The sequence below is a fragment of the Pungitius pungitius genome, chromosome 10 (assembly GCF_949316345.1).
Source record: "Pungitius pungitius chromosome 10, fPunPun2.1, whole genome shotgun sequence".
In the NCBI taxonomy this organism is placed as follows: domain Eukaryota; kingdom Metazoa; phylum Chordata; class Actinopteri; order Perciformes; family Gasterosteidae; genus Pungitius; species Pungitius pungitius.
In genome coordinates this window covers 11,632,074-11,653,615 of record NC_084909.1, presented here as the reverse complement: position 1 = coordinate 11,653,615, position 21,542 = coordinate 11,632,074, and the positions used below count along the sequence as shown (strand labels likewise).

At 44.8% G+C, this 21,542-nt stretch overlaps 3 protein-coding genes across 3 annotated transcripts; all 3 read left to right on the top strand.

The window, feature by feature from the left end:
- Positions 1-741: 741 nt before the first annotated feature.
- lrrc58b (leucine rich repeat containing 58b) lies at positions 742-6,878 on the top strand. The gene is made up of 4 exons (XM_037488324.2): positions 742-1,515; positions 4,096-4,224; positions 4,329-4,606; positions 5,238-6,878. Exons 1-4 carry the CDS (start codon positions 1,052-1,054, stop codon positions 5,429-5,431), a joined length of 1,065 nt encoding a protein of 354 aa, XP_037344221.1. The 5' UTR covers positions 742-1,051; the 3' UTR covers positions 5,432-6,878.
- Positions 6,879-10,568: 3,690 nt separating this feature from the next.
- On the top strand, positions 10,569-21,039 carry gpr156 (G protein-coupled receptor 156). Its single transcript, XM_037488316.2, has 10 exons — positions 10,569-10,820; positions 12,795-12,947; positions 15,763-15,890; positions 15,977-16,106; positions 16,190-16,300; positions 16,506-16,631; positions 16,926-17,021; positions 17,145-17,381; positions 17,998-18,156; positions 18,371-21,039. The coding sequence occupies exons 2-10, from the start codon at positions 12,831-12,833 to the stop codon at positions 19,733-19,735; spliced, it is 2,469 nt and encodes an 822-aa protein (XP_037344213.2). The 5' UTR covers positions 10,569-10,820; positions 12,795-12,830; the 3' UTR covers positions 19,736-21,039.
- Positions 13,100-15,634, top strand: LOC119228570 (E3 ubiquitin-protein ligase TRIM39-like). The gene is made up of 2 exons (XM_037488320.2): positions 13,100-13,470; positions 13,864-15,634. Exon 2 carries the CDS (start codon positions 13,866-13,868, stop codon positions 15,519-15,521), a length of 1,656 nt encoding a protein of 551 aa, XP_037344217.1. The 5' UTR covers positions 13,100-13,470; positions 13,864-13,865; the 3' UTR covers positions 15,522-15,634.
- Positions 21,040-21,542: the final 503 nt, after the last annotated feature.

Here is a 21,542-nt window from a genome sequence, read left to right as displayed (position 1 = left end):
ATCCTTTGCACAGTGAATCACTTTTAATTCAGATGAAATGTTGAATAGATATATAGCTATGGAAATGTAATGTATTGGGGCTTTACATTAAGAGTAAGAGTATGATGTATATTGGCACATTACAGTTCTCTTTATAAATTCATGGAAACAATACTGCAGTGTGTGAGCTGGACTGGGTGCCACGTCACATTTTTCCCCTCACTGTTGAACCCCGCTGCATCATGTGAATATAATTATGTTTTAATTTCAATAACTAATTCTACACATTAGCCTTTCGAGTAACTACAGCAGTTGACACAGTTCCTTAAAACTACATATACAGTGACCCTTTAGAAAATCCTATTTACCACACGCTAATTCTTCACGAAAAGAATCACCATTAGAACAGAGACGTGACTGTTTTATGGGAAGAACCAAATCATCCTGTACGGTTTTTTTTGTTTAATCATGCAATGCACATACGCAGGGCATTGCATAATGTAACAGAGGAGGGGTGTTGCATAATGCAGACCGCACTGGGAAGCTGGCATGTCGGATGATCGGACTCAAATTATTCCGTTGCTGCAAGACTGGAAAAAGAGTACACACAACAACCTGGTGATATATGCACCTACTATAAAAGCCCCAAATGCAATAAACATCTTCTACATTCCCTAATGAAAACTCGTTTGCAACACGACAGATCGGGAGACCGACCAATCAACGCTCGCGTGGGCGGGGTCTGTCTCAAGAATTAGCCAATCTCTAAACATTGAACCGAACCCTCTCGTCAAAGAAGAGATTTATTGAGGCACAGCGACTCCACGCTTAATGGTGGTTTCGCGTCACGGTAGCTGCACGTCGTGACCTCGGTATCGACCCAGTGACCCGGCGTTTTCACCAGAGATGCGGTTACGCGTTTCGAGCGGGCGTTCAGAAGTCCCCCCCTTCGTCGCGTCCCACACAGACGAGTCCTGGAGCTTACTCGCTGGTCCACGGGGGCGTTCCGCCTAGCGGCCGAACTTCTGCAGAGGACTTTCAGCGTCTGAACAAAACGGCAAAAGCAACAACAATGGAGACTCCCGAAGGGGCCGCAGCAGCGGCCGCGGGCGACGGCGTGCTCGACTTTTCCCGTTTGAGCCTGAGCACCTTCCGCGCGGACGGCGTCAGCGACGAGAGGAAACGGGACGCCCGGCAGCTCCACTTGAGCTACAACCGGCTGGCCTCGCTGCCCTCCTCGGTCGACGTGTTCTGCAACCTCGAATTCCTGGACGTCAGCAACAACGGGCTGTCGGCCATCTGCGAGGGCGTCACGCGACTGACCAGGCTGAAAACGCTGGTGGCCAAGAACAACCGCCTGGACGAGTTCTCGCTGCCCAAAGACTTCGGCTCCCTGCAGCTGGAGGTGTTGAACTTAAGCGGGAACCGCTTCGAGGAGATCCCCCTGCAGTGCATGAAGCTGCTGCGCCTGCAGTCGCTGTCGCTCGGGGGGAACCGGCTGCGAAGTATACCCGCGGAGATCGAGAATCTCACCAGGTGAGAATGGGTCAAAGGAGGGCCAGAGCCAGGAGCTGTAAGGGGTCAACGTCGGATGACTTGCACTGTTGTTGTTGTTGTTGTTAAAAAGTGTAACGTTTCTCACGCTGTCATTGCAGCTCCCTGTGTTTATTGCGACGTCCATTGACGTCCCCGTTAACCAGGTCGTTTCAGTTGAATACAGCTGGCGGTTCACTTCAACTGGCAACTGTAATACTTAGAGTTACTGGTGATACGTCCCAATTGGTATCCAAACTAGCTTGTGTTCCCTGAGCTCCGCCATGGCTGGGTCTCTATCGCCAGATTCGTCACATTCGCAAACATGTTATTGGTATCGGTATTTTCTCATATAGCTGTATTGGTCGTAGTCTTAAGAAAACATAATACTGATCTAGTTCAATGTCGTCTAAGATCCAATCAAGCTAACTGTTTGTTTCAGGATAAAGTTGATATACGCTTACGTAATGTATTAATATGTACCTGGAAATGCTTGATCCATTATTGATTATTGCTCCAGTGAGATAGTTTCCAGCTTTACGCGATCTTGCAAAAGTATGCACGGAACACCAGTTACGTTGAAAACCAGTTGGGACGCAACACCGGTAAGAACGGATTTATATTGGCGATGACATTTTTTTATAGAAATTATAAACTGGCAACTACAAGCCAGTCATAGAAGTAAAGAAAGTATTGGTAGTCAAGGAAGTTGATTTTAAAGCTTTTCTTGCCTAATGTGTTTAATTCTACAGCTGAAATTAAGACAAATAATTCTCAAAACTGATACGCAAAATGTTGACCGGAATTTATTGTTTTTATTCTTTGATTTTGGTATGAAAAAATACATCTGACGAGATTCCCTTCTTGGTCTCCAGGAAACTGATTGGCAACTCCAAATTTATCCCATAGATAATAAACTAAATGATTAATCGAATAACAATATATCCGAGCAAATTAATTAACAGTAGAAATTATCGTTAATTGCAGCATTAAATAGTGCTCCTTCAGTATATTCCATTCTACTCTGTAGCCAAACATTGGTCTCTGTTAGGTTCACGCTGGCATTTAAAATGTTTGGCTTTTCCTGTTTGCTTTGCCAGAGTCAACCGGCTGTTTACATGGAAGGCTTTGAATCCCTTTTCTTCACATGGGTTGAAGAAAGTACTGTAAACCTTCTTTAGTCACACTTATTAACCTGCCAAGCACAGAACAGCATACCTACAGTATCCATTACAAAGTCGCACTGCAGCCATCTGTAGAGTTCACCAAATGTTAACTTCTAACGGGGCCACTCTTTAAACATTTGACAGTGTTTACTTCACTTTACTACCCAGCTACGTTGTCGTGTGGGTCGTGATCATTTCCAGGCACTTAATCGTGCAGAATCAAAGTTGTAAAGTTAATTTGGACTGTTCTAGTAGTTACCCAGAACTAGTTCTGAAGATAAATAAGCAGTAGTTACTAATGTCAGGAACGTGTCTGTGTGCTATATTCCTTATTTATAAAAAAATATATATATATATTTTAAAAAACTGATAGAAAATAAGGGTCACTGCTATGATTGAACAGAAAAACTCTCTCAGTAACTATTTTGTAAAGATATGGAGAAAGAACGTGACTCACAATGACGCAACCAAGATAAATGAAGCAAAACACATTCATTTCAAAACAGCACTCAAATGTCAGCAGCACTCTGTTCAAAAGATGTTTATTTGCTGTGGAAGACATTGACAGACCAGCCATGACATCATTTTTTATCTTATCATTTTCCAGGTTTAACAGTAGCAAGTCACGGTGACCCACTGTCGAGTCAAAGGTCATACGAGCCTTCTCCACAAAAAGCACTAGTGTGGCAAATTGAGTACAGAATTGAGCAAGAGGCTGACAAGGAAAGGAGCCACATAATTTATAGTCACATGTGGCCAGCCCTATTTCACTTAACACAGCGACTACGTTACACTTTGCTATCAGTTCCAGCAGGCAAAGACTGCTTACATTTGCTCACCAGCTATTTATTTCCCGGGGTGTTTCAATTCCACAGCTATGTACATATCATTTCGGACTTCTAACTTTGACAGAGGGTTCAAAGTTCTATATTACCATTTCATACTTGATGTTTGTAACAATGTTTGTAATGCAAGAAAAAAATAAATCTGATCGTTGCTCATTTTGAACTCTTCATTGGCACAAACAAATGGTTCTGCACAAAGAAGCACATGCACAGGAGCTCCTGCATCTAGCCGTGCATCTTTAGCTCCCCCTTGTGCTATTGATTCATTGGACGCGGCCACTGTCAGAGAAATTCCTTTCGTATCTTGTGTCTACCGCCTGTACAAATAAGGCTACCCTGGCCTGGACACTTAATTACAAACAACAAAACATGTAGAAACGGTTCAAAGTTGGATCCACAAGGCTCATTAGTGATCTGAGACCCCGGGCAAATACAAACGGTTTTTGCTATGACATTGACTTTAGACCCCAGAGCATCTCAACAATAAATCTTTCAGGACTGCATTAATATTAATAAGTAGTTAACTTGAACATCATACTGATGATTTTCCGTTGTCCGCTTCTTCCTGTTAGTCTGGAGCTGTTGTATCTGGGTGGAAACCTCATCACCGCCATTCCTCCTGAAGTGGCTAACCTGCCCTGGCTCAGCTACCTGGTCCTGTGTGACAACCGCATCCAAAGTGTCCCCCCGCAACTCACCAGGTAACTGCTCGCACCTGACGTAAACCATACCCCCCCCCCCCCTCCCCCCACTGTGTCCTGAAGCCATGTTTCTTTGGTGAAGACGTGCCTCTGTCTCGCTCCAGGCTTCACTCGCTGCGATCTTTGAGTCTCCACAACAACTTGCTGACTTACCTGCCGAGGGAGATCCTCTGCCTGGTGCACCTGCAGGAGCTCAGTCTCCGCGGCAACCCCCTGGTGGTGCGATTCGTTAAGGAAATGACCTACGACCCCCCGTCACTGCTAGAGTTTGCGGGACGTACAATCAAGAGCCGAAATATACCCTACTACCCCGGCGACCTGCCCGCAAACCTGCTGAACTACCTGGACTTTGCCAGCAAGTGCCCCAACCCAAAGTGTGCCGGTATGAGGCTTTTTCACAGTATTTGAAGGGAATGCACAGATTATGGTAGTTATTTTAGTGTAGAAATATTAGGATTTCTTGTTTTATGCAGCCCTCTCATTGGTTCTTAAAATAGTTTGTCAAACTTTGAGACTGTCGACTTCCACCAACTGACACCAATTCAAACGGAACAAATTCTTTTTCCCCATCTGGTTTTATTCAAATAATTCGTAGAAACTTCATGTAACCCTCCAGTAAGTTACCACAGTAACTGCAAGGTTTAGAAGAAAGTCTCAGGGAACCTCAGAGTTCCCAATCCCCAGATGCTGCACCACTTTGATCTAATATCATTCATTTACTAGATCAGTGGTTCTCAACTTTTTTTCAGCGATGTAACCTGCGGGAAATATCTTTTCAGCCATGTACCCCCTAACCAGTGCAATGCATTTTTGGTTGATAAAACGAGGTATTCCGAGGTATAAGGATTTGAATGGGTGATGATTTTAAATGCATCTTTTAAATCTCACGTACCACCATTTGAGAACCACTGTACAAGAGAAAAGAGCAAAGTTTGAAACTATATTTTAGCGTGAAAATACATTTCATGTTGTGTTCACACATTCTTCTTTTATTGTCACTCTGCTCCATCCAGGCGTCTACTTTGATTCCTGTGTGCGCCAGATCAAATTTGTGGACTTCTGCGGAAAGTACCGGCTGCCCCTCATGCACTACCTGTGCTCCCCAGAGTGCACCTCCCCCTGCAGCTCCAACCCCCAGAGCGACGCCGAGTCGGAGGATGAGAGCAGCGTGCCCGCGTACCGCCTGCAGAGGGTGCTGCTGGGATAAGACGACCCGCTGACCCTCTGCACCGGCCCAGCCACGTCACACTGTGTTCCACATTCGCTCAGACGTTAACTCTAACTCTGAACATGAAGCGAACGCACAATGGTAGAACTGCCTCGCAGTCGGCACATGTGGCCGTATGCAGACGGAGGCCACGCCGCGCCCTGGAAACCCGTCAATTCGATTTTAAAGAAAAGAAATCGTTCCCTTGCTCTCGCCACATGTCACTCTAACATAACATGAGCAAAGGAGCCTTGTAACTCCACTGTCTGCTGTGAGTCCATCGACGGGGTTCTTTTCATAACACACTTGGTGCTTTTTGCTAGAAACATTATTCTGCATTTTCTGCAAGCTTGGATACAAACACTTTTTTTATTGTCCGGCTTCTTTCTTTTTAAATATCTCTCACTTGGTGAGCACCAAAGCTGCTATGCCAACTAAGAAGAGTCTGGGATTTCTAAAATGACATCAGCTGGAACATGTTCAGACCACAGTGTTCTAAACTGATTGAGTATGTTGTGTGAGATGGCCTCATTTACTCTGGTCGCTCCTTCTGGGCAGTTGTCTCGCACAATATTAAAAGATCCAGGTATATCTGGGGGGGGGGGGGGTTTCCAGTAGCGTAATCATCCTAAGTTTCACCACGATGGCATAGTCACCTTTTTAATAAATCCAGAATATGGCTTACGTGAGTATGTGGAAGAAAGCTTGTCCATGCTCAGAGGAAGTGGATGTGGGTTGGACCAGTCACAGAAACAATGGCTATTCAGCAAAACGATGACCTTCATGTCCATGGCTGTTAGTTCTCTATGCAAGATAGATGTGTGTGTGTGTGTGGAGAATAGAGCTGTGCGTGCATGAATGGAGACAAAAGTCAAATAAAAAAATAAAAAAAAGTAAAAAGATAAATATTTTTCTGACTGGAACTGTCTGTTTCGGTTCTCAGTTACATCGCTGCGTCCACTTCCTACTTGAATAGAAAGCTGGGAGATGTGATTTCCTCCCCAGACAGGTTGAGTGAGGAAGGAAAAACTCTGGCTGCACATTAGACCCCAATGTTTAGAAAACAGATGAAAGCTCCACCAATACTTCGACTAAAACATTAACGTGCCTTATCAATAGACTTCTACCACAGAGAAATAACGTTTGACGAAATGTGAAATAGGCCTTTGCACCCTTAAATGTGACAAGATTAACATGATTATTAGGATTTTTGAGTGATTTCTTTTTTTATACTCATCTTAACAGCTTTTTCAAACATGCTTTTATAGATATCCTTTTGTCAAATGTTAAACACTACATATTTAAATGACCTGCAAAATAGATGGCACTTGAACATAATATATATGAAGATATATTAATTGTATTTACTTGTACCCCATTCATATAATGTAAGTAGACTGTACGGTATTAAATGCCAATAAAAAAAACTGATTGTAATAACTTTAAACTGTTTCTATCTGGGCCTTTTGTCATTTAATTAACACTTTTGGTAAATATAAATTTCACTTTGTTTTACCCTTTAAGTTTTCCTCATCAAATTATTTTACAATGGGTAAAGTAATATTTATACATAAAATGTGTTTTTTGTGACCGTGGCCAATCAAACTGCTTTGTAGATTGCCTGGTTTCATTAGCATATGAAAGTGAGTTCATTCTCCAGGTTGAATACTTTTTATGGACGAGATGCCAAGGCGAGTGCATTCTGCAAAGCACAATCTGCTAATCCTGAAACCTGCAACGAGCCACCCACTTCTTTCCTTCTGCTCTCGTCTGATTTCAGCTTCTTGTCACAATTTCTTTTCACCTCACGGTTTCTTTCTGCCTGGCTGGGAAGAATGATGCTATGATGCTATCTCGTATGTTTTGTATGGTGGCAGCTTGGTTCCAGTGTTTTGTGGTCTTGCAGGAGGAGGATGCTGTCTCTACAATGTAAATGCACCTCTGCATCCTCAGACTGAACATCTGCTGTAAGTTCAGATGAGTTCCACTGTGCTTTTGGCTGCGGATTGGTTGGACTACCCTTTACATTCACCATGACCAGTGACCAATGCATGTATTAACGCAGGCGGTCAAAGAACAAAGCGCTGTGGTACACAGAGCGTTTGATACTGTAAGCCTCTTACCGCCCTCAGTGAGAGGCATACGGGCAAAAATCAGCTCACGGTATTGCCAGTGTGCCTTAACGTGCATGCCGGACCCCACACATGACCCATTTCAACCCTCCGCTGAGCCTTCACACACGACTGCCACACACACTGCAGACGCTGTCTTCAGAGTTCTACAGTTAATCCTTCAAGAGGAAAGTGTAGTTGGAGGCGGAGGTAGAGGTAGCTACAAAGGGGAAGACATGAGGATAATTATCAGGCGCTGTGTTAACAGTATTTCATTGTCCCGGTGAATCACTTGAAACTTTAAAAATGAGTCCTCCCACAGTCGCTCTTGACTTGAATCATTTTTCTCTACAGACACTTTCAATATATTGCGCAATACTTTTTGGACAATTTGCAACAGATATAGAGGCAGATATAAATGGAGTTGATGGAATTACATTATTTATTTTTCCACCAGCCCACAATTCCCTTCAACATGAACTTATTGCTTCTCTTTTCTCAATGTGGAGATTAAACAGATATTTGAAGAGAGATGAGAAATGTTGTTCAAAGCAGAGGAGACACTAAGGGGATTTTAGTTTCTGTAAAATGCTTTCATTGATACTCTCAATTTGTAAAAGGATCACTTTTTTTTTTGAACTGCAAGAAAACAAAACAAAATGACCAACAAGCCCAATGAAAAGAATAAGCATTTAGAGTTGCCAATGTTTGCCTGTCCTGACTGATCCCGTGTGTATAACATCCTGCTGTCCATTAAACAAGAACACGCCTGCTCCCAAGCCCTGGTCTCCACTGACATTTTGCCCTTAAGTCTCTGTAAAAATGCAAAAATAATGGTATGAATAAATACAGAAATTAATAAACAAACACATTAATGTTTGAATACAAAATAAAATTAATTAAGGCCAAAATAAATGCAAAAAAAGTATGAATAAATAAATGCTGGAGTAAATAAATGGTATAAAGCTCACAAACATATTGGACATTTAGGGTGAAGTCGAGGTCATTGACATTTGTTTTTAACGCTGGTTTATCCATTGCATTGTTTTTTCAAATGAATTGGGATCATTAGCGATCGATTTAGAGAGCCAACGTTCTGCAACACTTCAGGCTGCAAAGAAACACCTTAAAAACAACGGATGCAGATTGAACTACATCGTTACACAACATCATCTTCTAAACTTGTGTTATAATATCAACTGGACTCATTCACAGGCTCGTCTATAACCATTCACTCTTCATGTTGCACCCTCTGCTTTGGAAGCACAACCACTGGGGCCCGCAGGGGAGACTTGATCGGGCACGGTTGCTAATCCAGGTCCATAGCAACATGGCAGGAGGAGCCGCAACCTCCCACAGAGGGATTTGTCTTTGGTTATGTTAGCGGGCAAACCTGGGCATGTCACGGGGGGCAGGGGGTTGGTATATTCCCTTAGTGAATTCAAACCCACACAGTCTCTAACACGGAACTGGCTTCCACAGTGGTCAGATGTTGATTTACAGATGTGGGCGCTTCCACGTCAGGAAGCGGTGGAGCCGCCCGTCAGGTGTGGCTCTACTCAGGAAGTGGTGTGTCACTGGCTTAAAAGCTTTGCCTGTTATTTATTTGGGTCGTGGAATTACAGCTTTCACATGAGCCCACTGTGGCAGTGCAGAAGACTCTTTGGGACACGTCCATTTATTGATCCCCAGTAACCTCAGTAACAAGACATGTGTCCTATTTCATCCTTTTTGTCCTGCCTGCCAGCTGCTGCTCTTTGACTTCTGTCCCCAGATGAAAAATTCAAGATCCTGGTAATCTGAGGCTTGATGGCGTCCGCCTGCCGTTGGTGCGGTCCGTCTTGAACCTGATCTCGGGGGAAACCTGAGAGTGATTGCCGCGCTTTCTGTGTAACAGAGCTGGACGCGCAGTCCCTCCGTGCGTGGCGTCATGTGATCTGAGAGCACAAGGGAAAATATTGAGTTTAGCCTTTTGTCTAATTTTCTTCTAAATGTTTTTTGTGGCACAGATCTTCAATAAGCTGTCTGATTAATTGCATATTTGTTATTACCTTGTTTTTACATAACATAAAAATTTATTTGGGGACCCCAGTTGTCAGGTAGAGTGGCACTTAATACTGAATCTAAGAGTGTTGCCTTTTGATTTATGCTCTTAACCTAATGGCATTATCTGCCTAATTCTTACATGTTAACAGCTCCCTCGATTCTTGAAAAAAAAAATCTTATTATGTATAACTCCGCATTGTATTGCCAAAAATGTATTATGTGTGAAAATCGATATGGAGAGCAATTATGATTGGTGACTCTTCATAAGTGATCCCTGTGATTGGCTGTAACGTGGACTTTTTGGGAAAGAAGGAAAGATTTGCATATTATTTAGTGAAAGCTTTGGGGTTTACTTAAATCCAGCGAATTTTTACAAAACCAAATTTGCAGGGTGAATGACTGCTTGCATGCTGCCTCCGTTACAGTGACTTGTTCCCGCTCTCCACTAACATCTGCTGTCAGTGGTGGTGACACTCCCTCATCAGGAATGACGTGTCTATGCTCTTGCTATAAATCTCCATGACGTGTTAATAACACCTTTATGCTTCTTATGGCTGGCGGGACAAAAGCAGAAATATTTCTGCTGGCTCACCGTTGCCTGACAGAAGCACTTTGTAGTTTTTTGATGTATTTCACCAGCCGACCAGCTCAACGACCTCTCTGCCACCACTAATGGAGGCCTGCTTTTGGAAAACAACATAGAGATATGGTGTGTGTGTGTGTTTGTCTTTCCTTTGGAACAAGTGCTGTTATTCAGTATATCTTTTTTTGCTGTGAAAACACGTCCCAAATGCCACCCTGTCCCCCGGGGGCCCAGCTCCCCCCCCCCCCCACACACACACACACTGTCACAGGCCTCCTGCACTACAGGGGCAGCCAGAGCTGGGCACCTCAGAAGGGAAGGAGGGAAAGAGAGAGAGAGAGAGAGAGAGAGTATGCACACACCTCTTGTCCCTGACACACACACTTACACACTCCTCCCTCCCTCGGAGCTCAAATGAAACCGGCAGTCTGGTAACTTCTATCTTGAGTGACAGGATCTTTTGAGGCTGTGGGACAGTTCCACACAGGACGTATTGTGTCGCGGGATTAATTACTAGTCTGCAGTGATGGGACCTTTGTAGCGATGCTGGATAAAAGCATATTATTCTGTCATTTATTTCCGGTTATCAATCAGTTTCTCCGCCTCGTGCGATGGAGCCTGAAGCGGGACGAGATCTCTGGAGACCAAGGTTTGCTTTTTAACAAAAAAAATCTTATTCTTTGGATACCTTTCCTTTCACTTCGAGAGGTCTACGTCTTAATTTCCTCTCTGGCGGTTTTAATTGTTTGAATTACCGCGCCGCGGCATCGATGCCGCAATGTGCGAACACATGTTTTACGCATCTTCTTTCCCAAGTAAACAACATGAAACCTTGTTCAATATAGTTTGTAACACGCATCCCAACACAGCGACTGCTATTCTTCTTCTAACAAGCAAAGGTTTCGTACTGTGACGCATTCGTTCAGGTGTTTCGTTTGGTGGCCCCCTGGTTTCAAACTACTCCAGTTTGGATCAAAGTACACCTCGGACGGATTTGTTAGAAATTGGGATTAGCGATAAAAGGGGTTGGGTTGTAAAATGTAAATGTGCCCAGAAATGACGTGGGTCTGCGGCGGGATTTCAGTGGTTCACAGACTAAATTTATAAACGGATTACTTACCGAGGAGGAATGTTTCAATATTGGCCCCTGAACCCGGCTTTACACCAAGCAGGGCCTGTGGTTTCAATCTTAAAAGGGAATCAGTGAGACTGACAGGACGATGAATGAGCTTTCCTGTGTGCGGTATATTAAAGGTGTCTGTCTGAGAGCAAAGGGTTGTCAGGAATGGTTGAAATATTCCAAATGCATAAATAGCTGATGTGCAACCTGCAGTTTGGCCTGCAGCATTTCCAAAGAAACTCCTCTGGATTATAATAAACTGTATCTCAGTCCGGGTAGGAGCTCTGTTGTTCTTGTCGACTTCTGCGAGGTGGCGGTTTTTCTCCCAAACTAGAAGCTACAGAGGCGTAATTTTGGGAAAACAACGGAAACGCCTATCTCTGCTGTCGTTCCCGGCGGAAAGCTCTAAAACGTGCTCTAAACTTGGAATGTGACGACAGGACATGAACAGGAACTCCAGACATTTCCCAGATATGCTGCCAAGTGGGCTCCATTGTTCTGTCGACACCATTCATTTCTGAAAACGTGTGCTCTCATGTTGGGCGGATTGACCTACAAGTGTCCGTCCGACATTCAAATGCAAGTCAAAGATGCTTTGATCAGATCCCATAATCCAACTCTCCCAGAGAGCGTCGGGCATTCTCCAGACAATGACTATCAATAAAGCATTCTTACATTGTCCCGACAACATGCAGCTGAGTCACTGCAGCGTGTGAATACGACTCTTGGTCTGTTTGTTTTATAGCTGCAGAGTATCGTCTGATGCCATGCTGCATAATTGTAATCTGCAACATGTCAGTGCAGCACAGGCAGCCTGAAAAAAAATGCCTGTGGCAAGAGTGACAAACGGTTTGGTGATACTCACCGAAGTTAGTCTTCGAGATGGCCTTGATAGCCCGGTTAATGGCACATTATGTGGTCCTCAGAGAGTTGGAGTCTTTTGTTTATCTCAGCCTTTCGCTCTGTGCACAAATGTTTATCCCAGCAGTGTTCCTTTGGTGACGTAGTGCCAGTGGAAATCAAGGATAAGCACAATCCCACAGGCTTCCTGTCACACAGTCTGAGTCCTGACTCCTCTGTTTGTTCCCTGGTGGTGAATAATTTACACTTTCCATTTTAACGTTATATTCCCCCCTTAAAAGCGTAATGTCTTTTGGGTTTGGTTGTGCTTATCGTGTCAAGCATTATACAGTATGAAGTATCACTGAAGTGCAAAAGCACTTTCTTGCTTGAATACATTCTCCTCTCTGAGGTTTCCGTCACAGCACCACACTGTGGTGGACTAAAGTCCTACGTCTAATTTGTTGGACCGCAACATAGAAGCACTTCTTTCTTTCTCTGGGCTCTAGTGCCTGTTGTTCTGGAGCTGAAGTGAATGCTCCATTATTCAGACATTTAAAGGTGCAAAAAAAATGCATTTTCCCTCTCAATGTTGTTGAGTCAGTTCCACAAAGAGAATTGTTCATGCCATCATATCCACCGTCTCATCTGTTTGTTCTTCAGGGGGGGTGTGTGAAAGTGGACGGACTGGCGTCAGTCATGGAGCCCGAGCTGAACTGCAGCTCGCAGTGTGATTCCTCCCTCTGCTTCATCCACCCAGGAGTCAACAGGCAGGAGGGTCTGCACATTCTGCAGAAACTATGCACTCTCAGCCCGGTAATCACACACACACACACACACACACACACACACACACACACACACACACACACACACACACACACACACACACACACACACACACACAGGCAGACATCCAGCTTGTCTTATTAACAGAATTTGTTTGGCCCTTAATTAGGGCGTACATTATATTGACAGTGCTTGTAATAAATAAATCACCATCACAAATCCATCGTACATCACAGAAACCCTGCACACAAATGGGATAAATTGAATAAAAGCATACTAGTAATGTGTTATTTACCACTTCAGCAGTCAGTTCAATAGTATAGGTCCGGACGTGTGAAGCCACTGGACTAGGGAGGCTATCTTTAGCATCATCCCAGTTGCTGGTGCCTTTAAGAGAAGGTTGAGCACAGACCAGCGACATGAGGCGGGCACAAGCATGTCTAATGTTTCTTTCTAAATAGACCCTAAAGGAGTAGACACACTGTGCCAGGGAACACACACACTCTCGCGTAGACTACTTTCGTCTTTGTGCTACGCCACTTAAAGCGAGGTAAGTTGTCTCTTTGATTTATTTCATGCTTTATAATGTTAATTCATGCAGTTGTCAGTCTTAACATGCTCAAAGGGAAAGGGAACAATGCAATGCCCGATGTTTGCTACATGGTAATGATGTGACAAGATTGTATTTTAATGTAATGCAATCTGTTGAATTCTAATGTCATAACAATGTCTTTTTATTAGTTTCTGTTGAACTTGTTCATATAACTTGTTCAGCTAGAAGGAATTATCCTGTGATGAAATGTAACACCAGGCATTTGTTACTATTTGTGGACGTAGGCAGCTCACCAGGCCCAACTGTTTCTAAACCAGTATGTTAAAAACAATAAAGAATACAACTTTTTCTATAACATCCTACCTGCTTTCTTTGTGAATGTCCTCCTAGATATGGCTGCTGCTGGCACTGTGCTGACTAAGGAGCAGCTTCTGTGCCCCATCTGTCTGGATTTGTTCAACCAGCCAGTCTCCACTCCTTGTGGGCACAACTTCTGCAGAGATTGCATACAAAGATACTGGCAGAGCGCTAATCTGTCACAGTGTCCCATGTGCAAGCAGAAGTTCTACAGGAGGCCAGAGCTCAAAGTTAACACCTTCATATGTGAAGTGGCTTCCCAGTTCAAGAATTCATTGGAAAAGAAAGACAAAGAAGAATCCATTACAGTGGACCAGCATTCAAGCCATAAAGGAGACGTCTCATGTGATGTATGCGTTGGAAAAGGAGTCAAGGCTCTTAAATCGTGCCTAGAGTGCTTGGCCTCCTTCTGTGAAACTCACCTGGAGCCCCATCATGTTTTAGGCACCTTCAAGAAACACCACCTGATCAACCCCACAATGAACATGCAAGACAGGGTGTGTAAGAAGCACGCAAGACTGCTAGACCTGTTCTGTCACACTGACCAGACTTGTGTGTGCCAGATCTGTATTAAGAGAGACCACAGTGCTCATCACACTTTGTCCATAGAGGATGAGAGCAGGGAGAGGAGAGCTCAAATCCAAAGGGTAAATGCAGAGGTGGAAGAAATGATTAAATGCCGACGTGAAAAAATCAGCGAAATCAATCAAACCGTTGAGCTCAGCCGAGTGAACACAGACCGAGAGATTGAAGAGAGCATGCAAGTCTTCAACAATCTGCTCCACTTTGTCCAGAGGGGTCAAGCTGAGGTGGTGGAGGTGATTGGTACAAAGCAGAGGAACATTGAAGGCAAGGCCAGAGGTCTCATCGTGGAGCTGGAGCAGGAGATCAGTGAGCTGAGGCGGAGGAACGCGGAGCTGGTGGAGCTCTCGCACACCGAAGACAACTTCTTTCTCATCAACAGCTTTCCAGCTTCCTCTACACCTCCGGCCACCAAAGACTGGTCCACCACCTGCGTGGAGAGTGCTGTGTATGTGGGCACGGTCAGGCGGGCAGTGAGGAGAGTGGCGTGTCAGCTCGAGGAGACAGTAAAGGCTGAGGTGAAGAGGCTGTGTGAGACCGAATTTCAGAGGGCCAAGCAATGTGCTGTGGATGTGACTCTGGATCCAGATACAGCTCATCCCAAACTGGTGCTGTCTGAAAATAAGAAGCAGGTGTTTCACTGTGATGTAGCGCAGAGCTTTCCGGACAACCCGCTGAGATTTTACCCCGGTGTCAGCGTTTTGGGAAAGGAGGGTTTCTCCTCCGGCCGGTTGTACTGCGAAGTCCAGGTGAAAGGCAAGACGGAGTGGGATATTGGAGTCGGGCTCCAGTCCGTCAACAGGAAAGGAGGGAGTATACTGAACCCTGAGACAGGCTACTGGGCCCTGGGGATGAGGAAGGACAACAGCTACTGGGCCCTCAGCAGCACTCCTATCCGCGTGCCGCTGGTCGGGAAGCCCCAGAGGGTCGGGGTGTACGTGGATCTGGACTGGGGGCAGGTTTCTTTTTACGACACAGAGTCCGCTTCTCACATCTACTCATTCACTGGATATTCATTCAAGGAAAGACTTTTCCTGTACCTTAACCCTCGCCGCAATCATGGTGGCGTCAACTCTGCCCCTCTGATCATCATGCCCGTCGGCGTCTGAAAATCCGACGTTTCCTCGGGTTTCATCGCGTTTCTTTTTCAAATCACAGTTAGCAGAGGTCCAACATGTTAATTGCTGCTGTTTTCCCTAAATAAAATGTTGTTGTCAATTCATCTGAATCTTTTGTGCTTCTTTTTGTTGCTTTTATGACCACATGGAGGGTTACAGTTATCAAATAACGCGCATGTATGTGAGCTACAGCTGTGATATTTTGGACTGCATTTTGCTTGTGTGTGTGTAGACGGCAGTGGAGCTCCCGAGGCGGGCTCTCTCTCCTGTGTTGAGCGCTGTGGTGTGGACGCTGCTCTCCTGCGGCATCCTGCTGGCTTTCTGCTTCCTGCTCTTTACCCTGCGCTTCAAAAACAACAGGTAGTCTTTTCAAAGCGAGACACCCCTAGGAACCATAGACCAAGATACTTACTGAATGAACTGGCGATTGTTTGTTGTACTCTCAGGATAGTGAAGATGTCCAGTCCCAACCTGAATGTCCTGACTCTCTTTGGGAGTGTCCTCGCCTACAGCAGCGGCTTCTTGTTCGCCGTGGGGGAACGGTCACAAGGCGGAGCCTCCACAGCTGTGCTGCAAGTAAGGCCTGCAGGACTCGAACCTGCATTGTAATTTGGGATGGATCATTGTTGGATATTTATGCACTGCTCTCTCTCCTTTAGGCACGGATGTGGACTCTTTGTGTCGGAAGTAGTTTGATGTTTGGCCCAATTGTGGGAAAGACGTGGAGACTGTACAGGGTGTTCACCCAGCGGGTGCCCGACAAGAGAGTGGTAGGAAGGTGTTCCGACCGACATTATTGCCGGATTTAGTGTTTTACAGGATTAGCAGGCCTTGAGAAATACATATTTTTTCCCCTATACCTTTGTTACTTCCCAAAAAAAAGCACATTATTGACCTTGTTCGAGTGTTAGAAAAGTATAGACGACAGTTCCATTTGTTGTAGGACGGGATTGTTGAGTTTCATTTCTGGCCCAGATCATTCGAGACATCCAGCTGATGGGCTTGGTTGCTCTGTTGATCCTGGTGGACATGCTGGTTCTCACCACTTGGAACCTCACAGACCCGATCAGGTGTTCACGAACCGTCAGAGCCGTCGTCAAGGTACAATTCAATGGTCATTTTCTGTGAGGCTGAAAAGAAAATTGTCAAGACTGTTTTTGAGTTGATTACAGACATGTTTCGTGCACCATGCACGTTTCCATCATATTGTTTAATGATGTTGAATAACACTTTATAGATTGTTTTGTTTCAACGTGCAGGAAGTTTTCACTTTGTGACTGCAAGACAAGCTTCCTAATCCTTGAAGCTTAATGTAATTATTTATAAACGTGATGGTGACATGGTCACATATTCAGGTTACAACTCACCGATAATAAACTTTTTTTCCTGATCTAGGTGGTGGAGAGAGACATTTCCTACTGTTTGTCTCAGTTGGACACCTGCTCATCTGTATATCCAGCTCTATGGGTTGTCATTATTGCTCTTCAGAAGGTCAGCCATTTCGGTTTTTGTTCAAAGCAATTATAAGTAGCATTTTATAAGATAGAGATGAATTGTAATAGGAGGCATTTACATTTTCTTTTGTCTTCATCGTGACCCCACATCTCTCCTTAGGTCGGTCTTCTCTTCTACGGGACTTATTTAGCAGGGTTGACAAGCAACGTCAGCCATCCTCCTGTCAACCAGTCTCCCACCATCATCACCACCGTCACTTTGGTCACCCTGTGTTCGGCTGTGGCCGTACCTGTGTCCATCTTCCTGCAGGCCTGGCCCGACCTGGTGTACGTCACTGTGGCCGGAGCCATTTTCATCTGCACACTGGCTACCAACTGCATGCTTTTCATACCCCAGGTAAGGAAACACAAGTAAATACAACAGGTTTCTGGGGGCGAGCTTTGGAGGAAGGACGGGGCTTCTTCCTTATCTTCATCAGCGCCTTGTTTCTGCTGATCACACTTGAATATAATATATTTAAATCAATTTCTTTTTATTATATTTTTCATAACCAATTGTCATATAATAATAGAATACCATGTCTGGAAACAAGCCATAAATCCAATATTTTAGAAACACGTGAATGACAGATATGACTTTCTCTTTTTGTCTTAACAAAAGTAGTAAAATCTATGAATGACAATGATGCAAAACCTCTATTCTTCCTCTATGTGTATTCATGTGCCATGTCTGTCTGTGGGGTGTGACTCACACAGAAGGTGTGAATGAATCAAAACTACCTAGGATATTGCAAACAGGTTTATGACCCTTTAAGTGTCTGGCAGTGGGTTCATGTCAGAATAAAGGAATGCATCTTCAATGGAAAGAAGGGAAATTTCTGGAAAGTGAGTAATATGCTCAAACGCACCTGGTGCAAAGGTGTCGTGGGAAATGGTCATGGGAAGATGAACTTGTGTGTGTAATGTTGCTGTAGCTGAAAGTTAGAGTGACACACTGTTTCACCGACACGCAGCTGACTCAGTGGCGGCAGTTTGAAGAGGACCAGAACAACCCGAGTCAGATGGCAAAGTATTTCAGCAGCCCCAGTAAGAGCCAGCCATCAGTGTACAGCCAGGACGAGATGTACTACATCCTGGGGGAGAACAACTCCATGAAAAAAATCCTAACTGAGGTACTATGTCTTTTTTTAATTTCCTAAGTCCACTGATTACAAGAATATAAAATATTTCATGAGTTTGTGGACCTGGGTCTTGAATTGTCCTAAAATGCAATGAGTTTGCCTGTTGCCTGTTAGCTGAAAGTTGCCTCCCTTGGAGGGATTATTTAAACGCTATATGTCGAGGAGGGTTCAAGCTTGTGTTTTTTTTATTTTTTACAATTTCCAGAAGAACGCTGTGATTGACAGTCTGCAGGAGCAGGTGAACAACGCCAAGGGGAAACTCCTGCGACTGGTGTCAGCCAGCCAGCCGCCCGAGGACCAGCACCTCGACTCTGCCGACAGCAACCTCAACTCCACCTCCACTCAGACCACCGAGCTTCCGGCCGACGGCCCTGCTTCTTCTTCTTCTTCGTCTTCTTCTCCTCCTCTACCTCAGAGAGACACGAAATCCCAACTCTCGCCACCGCATCTCTACTCTCACCTCACAGCCTCTGCCGTCACGCCGTCCGCTGTGCCTCCCTCTGCTGCTGGCGCCTCGGCCCCTGTCGCTGCTGCCTCCCGTCTCCCCGGCGATACGTATGAAAGTGAGAACCCGAGAGGTGTCTCTGCCGCCGGGCTCCCGGGCAGAGATCTCAAACAAGCCTCGCCCCTCACGTCCCCCGGCTCACTCAGGACGGCCGAAGAGACGGTTCACTTTGTCACTTCCCTACAATCCCGTAGAGGGTTAAACCCTCCTCACTTAGAGACGTTTTACAATCAGAGTGGCGTGCTTTCCCAGCTCGCACCAAATGCCAGGCCAGCGGGTTTTGTTAGCAGTGAGCAGTTGAAGGAGATCCTCCAGGAGCTGAGTGTGGATGCAGTGATGGAATTTGCTCTTCGATCCCCAGGTCCGAAGTCCGGAACGCCGTCTCGGCTGAAGTGTACCGACGCCTCGGCGCTGTCCCCCCTCTCCCTCCGCACGCCGCGCTCCCCGCACACACCTGTCTTCTTCCGCTACCCCAGCATCTCCCCCTACGCGATGAGGAAACGTCGGCCGCCCTTCCACCCCTCCAGGAAAGGGTTGGCCCCTCCATGTTTCTGTGCAGGATCCGAGGCTGCCGGCTGTGAAAAGATAAGGGACAACTGGGGACAAGAACATGCAGGGAAGCATCGCGGCGGGATCCCTGTGGACGGCCCCCTCTTCCAGGGTCACAAGCATGACCTCCAGCTGGAGGAGGAGGAAGAGGAGAAGGAGGAAGGGAAGGAAGCGATAAGGAAAGGTCAGAAGCGAATTTCAAGGTCTCGCAGACTCTCGGTCTTGCCCTGTGCAGATCACGCGGCTCCACCCGATGTGGAGGCGGGTGGCGATTACGAGCAGCGCCGCAGACGCATTAGAGACTCCTGTGGCTACTGGGACTCCGACTCTAGCAGCTCAACGGACTACGGTTTCTACCACCGTCCGTACTGTGAGTCCTGCCTGCAGCGAGGCTCCCTCATGTCATCAGAAAGCTCCTCGGACTCCTCCGACAGCGAGTACGGAGGCTACAGCGGCCTGTACCGCTCCCCACACCCTGTGGTATTCAAGGAAGACATCAAACCCACCTTTGTGTGAGCACGGGGTTACTGCACTTTACAAATCACTTGAGTTCATGTCCGAAGAAACGTTGAACAAAATGAGTATGTGAGGTGTTCATTGTGCGGTAAGCTAATGTGCATCTTTGATTGGTGATCATCTGACTGTAGCTTCCAGGTGGACCATGTTTGGGATTCTGTATGAAGAGAGCCCTGGTATTCTTGAATTTTGCATTGCTGGATTTTTTTTATTCGATTCTTTAAAACTTCATTAGCTCACAAGCACATGCGGTTTAATCTGGTGTATTACTTTGCTGTTTAATTTGGTGTATTACTTTTGGCCTTTCGTGTACACAAAAAAGGTCTCAGTCTGACATTTAGAAAAAAGTATATGTGTCTTTCACAGGATAGCTGAAATGTGCAGTATATTATCTATTTTGTGTGTGCTGTATTTATTTTAATATTTATAATAAGATCTGTTAATGTATACAGAATTTCTTCTGTACCCTTTTTATTGTTTTACATTATTTACACGTTATCTTAAGTGTATTCCATTTTATTGTGTGGTCATCATTTTGTTGTTGAAGCTTTGCGTGTTTCTCCTTCCTTTCCTAAAGTAATAACGCTTTACATTTGTTGTCAGATTCTTTCATATCGACATACATCCCTTCATTCTGCATCTGCTTCGATTTTATAGAGTATAGATCTGTAGGCCCGGAAAGCTGGAGGCCGCGGGGCAGAAATAAGTCCCTAGACCCCCCACTTTTGCATCCCCTCAACCCGTGTCCCAGAATCCTACAAACCAATGGGCACCTTTCTGCTGTAGGTTTGGAAGTAACTAATAGTATTCCTTTAACGCAGAGAAGGGTTAGAGCATTACTCTTCCTGATTTCTATATTTCTCGTCACCGTCTTCGTCTCTCTCTCTCTCTCTCTCTCTCTCACTCTCCCCCATTATCTCCTCTCCGTCTCCATATGACTTTTCCTTCTGCTAATGGGACAATGTGTTTTTGCCCGAGGAGGTGTTGCTATGAAGGCAAAACAGCATCCTGCGTTACTTCTGCTCTGATGCCTTTTTTTGAGATGCTACTTGCTCGCTATTCTGTATAGGAACCAGTGAAGGGAATCCTGGGAGAAAGTCCTTTGAAATTAGAGTATAAATAACCCACCCAAAAGAAAGACCACCAGCATCACTGTGCAGGAGGAAAGACGTTCCTGGAAAGTGATCCGCCTTCTATTCAAGATGGGGATATCTGACGTATCACGCAAAATAGTTGTCAATTGCATTTCTTTTGTCCGCTACCTTAACATGCATTACATAATTAATAAAATAATGACATTAGTTCACCTAGCGGAGTTGTACCATTATAAATGGGCTTTATCTATGGTGAATTGATCATTTACTAATGATCTTTTGTAGAGTTTAAAGCCATACCGTAATAGTCAGTTATGACTAATTGGACTGTATGAGAACTTCACTTGTAAAATGGGTTTCACTGGATCCAGACCAGTAGTAGACTTATTTAACAGCTCAATTATCACCAGAAATGTTTTCAGTATCATTGGTGTACCAATATTTATAACATTATACCAATGAGAAAACCTGTGAAAAGGATTTTTCACCAGAAAATGTGCTTACATTAACAGCTGATGGATGAGTCAATGTCCAAGGCTCAGCTCTTTGTCATCAGGCAGGAAGCAGATATGATGTTTTATCTCCCTCCCATGATACACAAAAACAATATGTATAGGCCACAAATAAGGTAAAATGAGAAAACTTTATTAATAAAATAGAATGAAAAACAGCACTGAAATAAGAAACTGCACTTCCTATAGGATGGAAAATAT